This window comes from Macrobrachium rosenbergii, chromosome 18, assembly GCF_040412425.1.
Source record: "Macrobrachium rosenbergii isolate ZJJX-2024 chromosome 18, ASM4041242v1, whole genome shotgun sequence".
NCBI classification, from domain to species: Eukaryota; Metazoa; Arthropoda; class Malacostraca; order Decapoda; family Palaemonidae; genus Macrobrachium; species Macrobrachium rosenbergii.
Genome location: NC_089758.1, coordinates 12,336,009 through 12,348,265, shown reverse-complemented (window position 1 = coordinate 12,348,265; position 12,257 = coordinate 12,336,009). Strand labels below are relative to the sequence as shown.

At 44.2% G+C, this 12,257-nt stretch overlaps 1 protein-coding gene across 6 annotated transcripts in view; it reads right to left on the bottom strand.

Annotated features, from left to right (window-relative positions):
* The window catches only part of LOC136848111 (uncharacterized), a 63,082-nt gene extending 51,040 nt beyond the window's left edge, over nucleotides 1-12,042 (bottom strand). For 5 of the 6 annotated variants that reach the window (XM_067120330.1, XM_067120333.1, XM_067120335.1 and 2 more), the window contains exon 1: nucleotides 11,794-12,042. In XM_067120330.1, coding sequence (XP_066976431.1) covers nucleotides 11,794-11,879 — 86 coding nt within the window. In that variant the 5' untranslated portion in view covers nucleotides 11,880-12,042. Of the gene's footprint in view, nucleotides 1-11,531 lie in introns of all 6 variants that reach the window. The other variant, XM_067120331.1, reaches the window with a different exon arrangement.
* Nucleotides 12,043-12,257: the final 215 nt, after the last annotated feature.

Sequence of the window (12,257 nt, the reverse complement as noted above, 5' to 3'; positions counted from 1 at the left end):
TTTTTTTTTTAACACAAGGTACAGTAAAATACATTAAGCTTACACCCTATCAAAGTATCAATTTATTCAATGCAATCAATCAAAACCATAAAGGACTGATTAACTATTTTCATTCATCCCAAAATACAACTCCCAATCTTCAGTATGGTACTAAACACTACTTAACTAAACAGTACATAATATAGGTCTTTATTCTAACTTTAAAAATCAGCCCACCTTGATAAAACGAGCATTAAAAGTACACAACCCTTTTGATTATCATATTAAAACAATTTTTCTTGTAAAATACCAATTCTTAAAGTAATTTGCATTTTTCCCAACATGCAAACCTAAGTTCTTTACATAGGATTTTGCTTGTGAACACAAACTGGAACGGCTGTTTAACTTTCAGACAAGGTCGTTAACTACTGATGGCATGGAGGAAGCTCTGCCCACTAGTCAGTTTGTACTCCACTTTGCCTTTTGGCCCAGGTACCATAATGAGCGGTGGCTGAGGTGGGACATAAATATAAGGAACTCGGGTTTGTATGTTAGGAAAAATTACATTTTCATAATAAAATTAAGTTTTATATATAATTACCAAATAATTATATAGCTAATGTATCTACCTCGTGCGGCAACTTTTTTTCAATTTAGCAACAGAGCTTCTTTTGTTTGCATGTAGGTGACCCTGACCCCTGCAACTACCGGGGAAAGTAGGAACAACTTGGCAGCCATTATCCAATTTGTTTGTGCCCTCATGTCCATAAGAAGGGAGGAGGGCGGGTTCTGATTCTTTAATTACTCAAGTACATACAGTAAACCCCCCGGATTCGCGTTCTCACAATTCGTGGACTCAGCGATTAGCGGATTTTTCTATGGAACATATATACACATTATTCGCAGAAAATTTGCCTATTTGCAGTATTTTCACTAAGAAATATTCACTAAAAAAAAAAAAAGTGCATTTAGTCATGAAAATGATATGAAAAAATATATTTTCATGACTAAATGCACTATTTTTTTTTATAAAACTATTAAAATACTTGGGTATAGCATTTTTAGAGGGTTTTTTGTGTTGGGACTATCAAAATAGGCAGTTCTAAGCATTTTTAGAGGTGTTTTACGTATTCGCAGATTTTAGCTATTCACAGGGGATTGTGGTACAAATCCCCGCGAATACTGGGGTCTACTGTCTAAAACTTAATTTTATTATGAAAATGTCATTTTCATATAACTTACCAAGTAATTACATAGCTGAATCCCACACTGAATGGATGTGGGATAGTGGAAGTGGGATACATGGACATAGTCTACTCCAAAACATTAAAGCATGATAATGAATTTGAAATAGAAAATTCTTCCAGCATTGTATGCAATGCTTGTTGTTTCCTTATGTGGTAAGAGAGCTACTGCAGGTGAATACTGCCTCTGGTTGGTGCTCATCTTAACCCATAGTGGCATGGCTGTTGAACCATAGAGCGCCTATACTTAAGTGGGAGCTTTGTAGCGGAGGATATGCCTGATGGCTAACAAAGCATATAAGGTGCCCTTGCACTGGGCGCAGTACCAACATTAAAAAACCAGACAGCGCTGTCACCTACTTTGAAAAAACAAGTTAAAAACCACAACCTATCCACTAAGACTGGTGAATACTCCAAGTATCTCGTACCCCCAAGCTCCGCAAAACTTGAAAAAGTGCTTCCTACGATTCTTCACCTAATACCATGCCACCAAGGCCAAGTTGAACTGCCCTTCAGCTCTCTTACATTGATATGTAAGTCATGTTGTTCTGGAGTCCATGTCCCCGAGACCTCTTGATTACTTGGCAGGGCTCCTCAACATATGTCCGAGGTGTCGGAAAAGAAGTCTGGGTCAGAGTTCAGAGGATGAAGGGGATTACCTTTAGACAGCCATTCTTCTGACAGCCACCAATGCAGGTAAGATTTTATCTCCGGGATGATCGGAAAAACATGACTGTCTGGCTGTGTTTTCTTGTTCCAGCTGGCCTTCAGGTGCAACTGGGGTACTCTCTCATCTGGCTGTGTCTTCTTGCAATCTGCCCATTCTGATGAACATTTCCATGGAAGCCAGAGTCCCCAACAGAATCATCCATTGTTGAGTTGAACAAGACGATTGGGTTAGAAAACTCCCGAACTGTTTGAAAGCAGCTAGATATTCTCAGGGGGATGGAAAAACCGAAAAAGCCCAAGAGTTCAGTGTCATCCCCAGATAGAGATTTCTTGAGAAGGGCTTAAATGAGACTTCTGGAGGTTTATAAGAAGGCTCAGCTCCTGGGCTAGAAGAAGCATCTTGCGTATGTCTTCCATGCACTTGTCATTAGATGGGGATCAGAGAAGCCAGTCATGCTTCTACTTCCTTCATCTAAGCAAACACTGACGTTGATCCCCAATAAGTGGAGCTATTTCAATAGCGAGCCAGGACTTGAGTGAACACTTGAGGGGAGAGTTGGTGATGGGTGGCTGAGACTCAAAGGGGAGTAGATATCCCTCTCAAAGGACATCCACTACCCAGGTTTCTGCTCTGTGTGGCTGCCATATTGGCCCATGGCTCGACAGGCACCCCCACCAATGGCAGCAAGCTGGAGGGGAACGCCGCCCCTAATGTTTCCCCCTTCTTCTTCTTCTCCTTGCCCGCTTTTCCGGACTGGAAAACAGGCTGAAGGGGTGCAATTGTGAGCCCTTTCTGGCAGAAGAAGGCTGGGTGTTCTGGCGGGTGCCCTTCAAAGCCTGGGTCTTCTTAGGGGCTGAGGAAGTGCTAGCCTGACCGGAAGGATGGGCTGCAGTGGCGCACAAAGACCCAGAGGTCTTAGCCACTGCCTGAAGGCCAAGGCAGTTACTGTCTTCAGCCCAACACTTGTTTACCTCAGCATCCACCAACTCTTTAAGGAAGAGAGAGGCAGAAACCAGCAACAGTCCGTTCCTTAGGGTCAATGCTGACTCGGGACCTACAGACCTGGCGATCCAAGTCAGGACAGCATCCCTTCTCTTCAATACCAGGTTTGCCCACAGGTTTGCCATCTGGTGGGCAAGGTAGGAGATGGCTCTACCTCCCGACTGGAATAGTCTCCCAAAGGCATAGTCCTCTCCAGGAACAATAGCACCTGAGGTAGCCACCTTGGATACTGTGAACCACCACAGATCCAGCCAGGAGACTGGCTGGAGGGCCAACATGGTGGTAGCCTCCAGGCTCACCGCCTCTAACTGTGAAAGGGAGACCCCTTCTGAAACAGGTTGCTGCAGCGATAGACCTGGGTCTAGACAAGCCAGGTCTGGGTCAACCTGCTTAGTGGGCAAGGACCCCTCCAAGACGTGTAAAATCGCTTCTGTCGAGGCAGAGGGGAAGGAGCTTGACTGAGTGGTTTGACCGAAGCGAATTCTTCTGCCCAGAAACAAGATTATTCACCTGGTCGAGCACCCCCTCAGTAAGTGAGGACCAAGGCAGCCCCACCGAAACCTTTGGTTCCTTCTTAGGGCCCCAAAAGGTTTTGAGGTGCGAAGAACTATCCACAGAAGAGGCCGTGGCCCCTTCCCCGAGATCATTGTGCTGACAAATTAGCGCGATGATCTCTGCAAAGGTCCTCTGTATTTCGGGGGTGTCCACATCCTGAGGAAGAGGACCCTCCAGTCCTTCCAGGGTGTGGTCCTCCTGATCTACTCCCTCAGCAGGAGGGAGAACATCTCCAGACCCCTTAGATCCATTCTGAACTACTTGGGAGTATGACCGAGTCGATCTGAGGACCGAGTGAAGAACGTAGGCCTTCGTAGTTGAACTCTGGGGAGAGGACTCTCCATAGTTCCTCCTGATTGTCTCACACCTCCTGGTAAAACACCAGGAGGTTGAGGAGACAGGAGAGGAGGATCGGGCACTCCCTCCAGTCCTGCCAGCGGAACCAGCAGGAGGGGCGGGCTGTGTGCAGTCATCAACCCGTGGTGATGATAGCAACACGGGTCCAGGAGAGCACTTATGTCTCCGCGAAGCACTGTCCCAGGGAGAGCATAGTGGTTCACGTGAGCCGATCATGCTAATACAATCCGGGGCTGGGCAAGGTTGAATGCGTGGATAGCTGGCGAGAACTTGAGCTGTCCTCTCTGCGTGCCTCAGTCTTCTTCGAGGTCGAAACCTCACGAGAAGAAGTCTGGACAGGAGACCCTCTCTCTGTCTCTCCAGGTGTTCAGACCCTTGGGACAGAGGCACCAGGCTGGGAACCTGGCTGAGCACTGGTGGTAGTGCCAGCAGAAGGGGGCCAAGACACCTACATGACTCTGCTCTTCTTTTGTCCTGTGCCTGAACTGGGCAGTTCTAAGTGTTTTTAGAGTGGTTTTAAGTATTCAAGGATTTTAGCTATTCGCAGGGGGGTGTGGTACACATCCCCTGCGAATAAGGGGGGGTTTACAGTACAGTAATACCTCGAACTTGTGCAATTCGAGTTGCGTGAATTCACAGACACGCAAACTTTCCTTTGGAACCTAACTAATTGTCATACATGAGTTTTTCACAGACATGTGAACATTTGTAAATACTGAGAAATGCCTGCAAAAGTGTTTATGTTTAATTTTTTATGTAATTTATAAGTTTCAAGCTTTTATGTGTAAATTAAATAACATAAAAGTAATGGTTTCTCTCTCTCTCTTTTACTGAGATGAGAGAAATTTTATGGTACATGTATATGTTTATTTGTTTTGTATGATAAATAAATTTTTTATCTAATGATAACTACTAATTTTCAAATATTAATGAGTTAATAATAATGATAATAATAATAATAATAATAATAATAATAATAATAATAATAATAATAATAATACTGTAATAACAATATAACTGTAGTTACAAAATTCCTATGTGATACGTATCTTAAACAAACAAATATCTTTCCTTCATCTTTTGAGAAGCTCGAAGGCGAAGCTGTCAGACACGTCACTTTAACATGACAAGAAGGGGGAGCGTTGCTGATTATCGGGTCAAAGGTTTCTTACGTAATTCTCTCTCTCTCTCTCTCTCTCTCTCTCTCTCTCTCTCTCTCTCTCTCTCTCTCTCTCTCTCTCTCTCTCTCTCTCCGTAATAATTCAAAATAATTTAACTCTCTTAAGTAAGGACAACTATTATCTCTCTCTCTCTCTCTCTCTCATAGTTAGCGCAATCTACATATTATACTGTTTCTCTGTATGTCTTTACCTGTGCAATAGATAATTTTAAATTGATCTAATTTTACCTGTATCATCTACAAACAGTAAATGCTCCGTTCTAAAACATGGAGACACAGAGCATTTCAGAACAAAGAGAAAAAGACAGAATACAGAAGTTTTTAAAAACAAGGTTGAGGAGACTTCTAAAAATAGATCGGTGGAATGGGGGGAGAGAGAAATAGTATACTAATCTTCACACTCTCCAATATTCTTACATCAACCATTTATCTCTTTTTTTAAGGGTAAAGTATTAGGCTAACTTTTAAATGAAATTACAGTAACTTTAATTTCATTTACAAGTTAGTTTAATACCAAATTTCCTTCTTTTGATATCTAATATAAGAATGACCTCTCTCTCTCTCTCTCTCTCTCTCTCTCTCTCTCTCTCTCTCTCTCTCTCTCTCTCTCTCTCTCTCTCTCTCTGTCTCTGCAAAAAGAAAATCAAGGGTGTCCGCAACCCAAAGAAGAAGACCCTCGAGTCCTCCTGGGGCGCGACACTCCTGATCTTCTTGGAGGGATAACTTCGCAAGAACCCAGAAAACCATCCTCGACTACTCGGATGTACTGTGAGCTGAACCAAGAACCAAGCACAACATGTAGAGCCTTGTAGCGGAACTCCAATAAGAAACAAAACTCATCGGAGTCCTCTCTATCAAACTCGCATCCCCCAGCAGCAACTGAAAGGGTCTGAGGGAAGAGGAGAGGAGAAAAAGCACTCTTACCTGTCCTGCTAGAAGAACCAGCAGGAGAGGCTGATCGCGGGTGATCATCAATCAGAGGTGATGATAGCAGCACGGAGGAAGGAAAGCGCTAACGCCATGGCAAAGCGCTAACCACAAGAGAGCAAATAGTTCACTTGAGCTGAGTCTCCTGAAGGAAGGAGAACCTTGACAGGAAATCACGTAGATGTCATCGGAGGTTGGGCGCACAAGCCGAACCGCATGAGCTGAGTGAGCTGAGCCAATCTCGAAATGTGATCAGGGGCTGGGCGAGAGGGCTGAGCTGATCCGAACTGATCACATAAATGCGAACAGTGGCTGGCCGAGCAATCAGGGCTGAGCCGAACCAAGCCGGGAAAGTTCGGCCCTGAACTACACTGCCCTCAAAACATGCTTTAATCTCCTCTGTGGCTGAAGCCCCTCGAGAAGGTTTAAAGGGGATTCTTGTCTGCTAACCCAAGTGCTTGAACCCAAGGGTGCGAGACATGAGTTTCGGCACTGATCGAGCACTCAAAACAAAGCAGGCAGGCATTTCCAAAACATCTGAATGTTTCGACACTTTCTCTCGTCATGTGTCTTAACCAGACCGGAGAGCAAACTCCCTCGTACTGGTTAGGGAGTGCCCAAGATTCTGCAGAATCCCGGACACTCAACGACTTGCTAGTTGAGCTCGTGTAGTCCAAGCGCTTGGCGAGACTCCCGAAACTCATAGATTAATCATCAGGACTAAGCTTTTCTTGGCTTCTGAGGAAAACCAAGGAGTGACAGGCACAGAATCAGTCTTAGACGCAGACTTCTAAGAACTTGAATTGAGAGTGCACTCAAGGCCCCAGAGACACGAGACCCCAATGGGGAATGCGAATCGGTTCCAGACCCCAAGGGCTGGGAAGAGCCAAACGTGAGAATGCACTGCCTCTCCGAAAAGAGGTATTCCCTCAGAAGTCCCCCAGGACCTCAGAACCTCCTCCTTGCCTCTCCAGGTGTTCGAACCCTCGGGACCGAGACACCTGACTGGGAACCTGACCGAGCACTGTTTCGGAACTGACCGAGCACTCAAAACTTAGTACTGGCAGGAAGAACCGCGACACTTGCATCTCTTGGTTCTTTCTCTCGCCTGTGCCTGAACCAAGATGGTGAGAGGTCTCTCTGATATCGGTTTGGGATGCACGAGACTCCGAAAATTCTCGAACATTCGGTGCAACTCGACAAAGTTGAACACCCAACACAGCACCAGTCTAGAAACAGAATCCCTAGAATGGTGACAGGAGTGCAACCAAAGTCTGCATGCCCACGACTTCCGAAACGCAAGACCCTGGGGTAAGCAATTCAGTTCCCGAGCCTGATGGCCAGGAAGAGTCGACAAGAGATTCCACTGCCTCCCCGAGAAGGGAGGCAGCCCCTCAGAAGCCCCATGGCGGGACTTCTTAGGGGAGGGAGAGGCAGCCTTCCTCTTCTTCAGCTGCTGTTTCAAACACTCATTCAGAATAAACCTCAGAAGAAGAAGGGGAGAAGGCAGCAGATGATGAAGTTGAAGTTGACTACATCTCACAAGACTTCTTCCTTGATCTCTTCTCTGATATCTACAGGATGGTGGTCAGGGAACACAGGAACCACCGGGCAGCTAATTCAGGAAGCTCAACGGGAGCAGCCCAGGCGACAGGAACAGGAGAAGCAACAGGAGCAACCAGGGCAGCTGAGAAAGGAAGCACGACAGGAGCGGCCTGACCGGCAGGAGCTTCAGGAATGCCAGCAGCAGCGACAGAGGCAACCAGGCAGCTGGGGGCAGGAGGAACAGTAAGAGCTGCCCAGTGACTGGGTGCCAGGGCAACAGGAACAATCAAGACAGGAGACACAGCACGAGTAGGTGGGACCACAGATACACAGAAATCATAGACACCGACATGGACCTACGCCAACGCCACCAAGGTACAATGGCCGTTCCTGCAGTAACTACTGTGTGAGTGTCACAGGGAAACTCCTCAAGGCTAAGATATCCAACAGTGAGATATCCAGCCATCTACTGCTGCGCCTACGATGCTCACTGTCAACCTGAAGAAAAAAGCAAAGATGATTAGTAGAGGGAGCCTCCTCTAGCTTTGAGGGGAACTGCCCTTTGAAGCAAGAGGAGGCCCCTGAGAAGAGGTCGCCCGACTGCTGCCACCCACCCTGCGATCTTAGCCTGACGAGCGAGCAAAGAGGGGGAAAGAGAGACAGCAAGAAGGGAAAGCTTACCAAGAGAGAGAAATGAGGATGAAGGGGCAGCTATCAAGGGCGCTGTCGGAAGCGGAAACTTTCCTCCGAAGTTTCCTCCTGGCAAACTCATCCATATTTTGACTTAGCACAAGTCAAAACAGTGAACCCCAGGACACACCTTGGGGGATGACGGCCTACGCAAGGCTATCAAAAATTGTGGGTTTGTACATTAACAAATATCAAATACACACAATATATACACAAAAAGATAAAAAAGGTCCCACCGGAAAAAAAGAGCTCCAAAAATGCATGATAGCCGAAAGCAAACTGGAATGTTTACATCCAGGCAGGCAGGTATTCCCGCATAACGTATGGTAGTTCCTGCCTAACCACCTTGTCCAAGAGTTTAACAGCCGTTTCCAGCTTCGCTGTAAGTAATTCCTAAAGTACAGGACCAATGGTTAGTAATCGTGTAGGAACAAACAGGGGACTCTAGAGCAAACATCAGAAACTACAACAATAGACTAAAGGAACCAGGTATGCACCCATGGCCATCATCCCAAGGTCACAAAGCGACTAGTGACACCCCTATAATCCAAACACCTGCCCAGAATAGTGCAGGTTTGTACAAGTGTCAAGGTAGTGGACAAATCCAACGGAGGCAGTAACGAGACACAGGCCAGAACAAGCTCGCAACCTGGGGAAGGAAAGAAGACAGAAAGGAAGTCAAGCATATAAACATATTCATCACTTTCTCAAGGTCATCTCTTAAGCTCTCAGGACCGTCAGTGAAGAACAGACTGCACGTGCACTGAAGGCATGTGACCCCATGCACAAGGGCAGCTCTGTAGAGAATCTATCTTCCCTGGAAATCTCACCAACAGATGACAAAATTGTCTTGATAATATACTGCCAGTTATTACTTAAAAACAACCCTGCAGCCCCAGAAATGTCTTTGAAGAGAAGCAGTGTCATCTACGAATTCACGTGCCCGGTGGAAAGATGCCAACACTCTTATATCAGGATGACGACTACCAAACTCTCCAAGCCTCTCCTGTCACCTCCAAGAAGGGGCTAGTTTTAATCATTACGCTCAAAAACACCAAAGAAGAACTCGTAAAGAATACCAAAATCGTCGACCAGGCAATGGACCGCCGATGCCTACGGCTTCTTGAAGCTTTACATATTTTAGAAAAAAAAGCCCAACATCAACACGCTGAAGGAAACTGAATTTCTCCCTACTACCATATGGAGATATTTAAGAAACCAACCGAAACCAACCGACGACAGACAGAGAGAGAGAGAGAGAGAGAGAGAGAGAGAGAGAGAGAGAGAGAGAGAGAGAGAGAGAGAGCAGATTACCTGAACAACTTATAATCCCGGATAACAGCCAATCCCAAATTCCAGTAGCGATTAGGCCCAGAAGGTCTCAACGCCTCCGGGCCCGACTTCCTAGGACCAGAGAGAAAGTGACAACGAGAGAAAAAGAGAAAGAGTAGGTGTGATAGAAAGAGAAGAAAGAAAAAGAGAAGAAGAAAGAGAAAGAGAGCCAGCATCGGAAACAGAAGGCAGATTACCTGAACAACTTACAATCCTGGATAACAGCCACTCCCAAATTCCAATAGCGATTAGGCTCAGGTCTCAATGCCTCCAGGCCTGACTTCGTCACCAACCTAGGACCAACCAAAACACTGCTGAATAACCGACTTGACAACTGTACACCCCCGCTTGCTATATGTACCCTTGCAACTTGCATGCCATTCATTCACTCTTTGAAAATAAACGGCAGAGTGCATTTGAAATGTCAGAGGGAATAAACCTAAGAAAACAGAAATCTTTGTATGTCCTTGGGAAACCTGATATACCAGCTACAGGCTAAGGAGAAAAAGATAAGAAGAAGAATAGAGAAGACTCTGTATAAATTAAATGTCGTGGAAACAGCTATAATTTTTAGTGCAACTGCCCTCAGAGAAGATCTCCTCCCTAATAATAATAATAATAATAATAATAATAATAATAATAATAATAATAATAATAATAATAATAATATAATAATAATAATAATAATAATATGATACATGACTAGCTTCACAACCCACAGCTGCCAAAGAAAAAAGTAAATGGGCTAGTGAAATGTGAAAAAAGTGCCCTGCCACTCACCTAGTTAACCCACATCTTGTCATTCAGCCCTTTGCAAGGCTTTCAAATTCTGAATACCAGTAGTTTGCTTAAATAACTATCTTTACATTTGTGGATATTAAAGAAAATTAAAGAAATGTGGGTAAAATTATATATACTTTGAAAATCAGGCAAAAAAAACTTGAAACTAAAAATTACAACCAAACACACGACTGTTAAGCACACTTTGTAACAGAATATCATAAATATGACAAAACTATTGGCATGTAAGTAAAAAAGGACAAATCTGATGGCCAGAGATAAACTATAGCAATGAGGATACCACTCAACATTGACATATCAGTCCACACATGAGAGTTAACCACCTTGTTACCAACATCAGTTTCCAGTGGTACGGCACGCTATTCAAGTAAAAAAAGTTCTGGTTTGTATTCATGTAGGAACAAACAGGCTTTTTAACCATAATGATTAAAATGCTCCCTACAGCTTCAAATGGACATATTCAAAAAGGGCTAAAATTGAAGCCTACCACCTCATCCTTCTGGTTTGGTAATTACCAGTTTATGTACAATATGGGCTCTGTGTTTAGTACCAGCCCCTTGGGGATGTATATATAAACAAAAGGCAGTAAATATCGTAACCATACAAACAGGTAAACATACCCTAAACAAAACATACAGAAAAGGTGGTAACTATCGCAGTTGGCGACTGGTGGAAACCAGGTCATGGTGGTCATCTTCAGTTTTACCCAAAAAGGTTCTATAAAAATGATAAAATATGAGGGGTCAAGAGCATGTGTAGGCTACCTCCATTTGTTGCAAACTGAGATCAGTTTGCAATAATAGGCCTACTGCAGACTAGTTGCACTTGGGTCATTCTACTATCTAAGATATAACACTAGGGGGTCTAGGGGGACAAAGGCCTGACCAGATCTTGGCAGTGCCCTAGGTTAAGGTTAGGCTCAGGGAGGAACAGGTTGGGATGTATCCCATTGAAATACGTCTCTGATCTATGAGCTTAAGAAGGACCCCACTGGGAAAAAGGATTTTAGGGTGTCTCTGGGGATTAATCTGACCAATTTTCATGCTGAAGCCTGATGTCAACGCCCATCCATAGGCTATTCGACAGCAAAGTCCTGCCAAGGCCCACCCTGGGGTACGGTAGCTCGAATCGGCCGTACACGGAACGCCGACATCAGTTTTACTTATGGATTAGATTTAGTCATTAAATTCTAGTTACTGTCACCTCAATTTCAATAACTCTACTATTCATATACATACTTATTACTCACCTCCTCGGTGTATGATAAAAGTCTAAGCGAAAGATACGGAGACTTAAATGGGTAAATGGGCGTAACATAAGCCACAATAACAATGGCTTGGGGAAGTCAAACCCAAATATTTTCAGGAGTTTCTAACACTTCCCGACACTGAAATTTTCAGGCAATGCACTATAAATGATTTCAAGATCATCATCTACCCTAAGAATACCACATTAAGTTATAACCATTGCACAAAAATTGATGTAATGCAAAGAAAGAGAAAAGCTTTTACCATACATCGACCAATCTAGATCTTCGGCCCTTCCTCACGACGGACAACAACTTCCAAAGGAGACATGACCTCCAGTCACTATTCATCTTATTAGTCTTTTTTAAAATTTCCACATTGACTTATTTTTTATGAAATTCGTGAATCTGTAAACTAAATTATTTTCATAAGTACATAATAAAACGGCAGTGGTACCTAGAATGTGGGATAAGGTACCTACACAATCGACAACTCCTAAAATGACTGGAAGTCAAATAACTCTTTGGTATATTTTTCTTGGTAAACTTCCCGATGTGCAGTACACGTCTTCCCGTGAAGTGCTCGATTTGACATTAGTACTATGGCATTTTCTGTCGTCGCTTGCTGAACCCAGGAAACGCAATTGGTTTCTTTCTCAATAACACTGACGCTGATGTAAGAAGATTCAGGCTTATGTATTTTCTGATGTGCCATGGTTGTTGCACGGG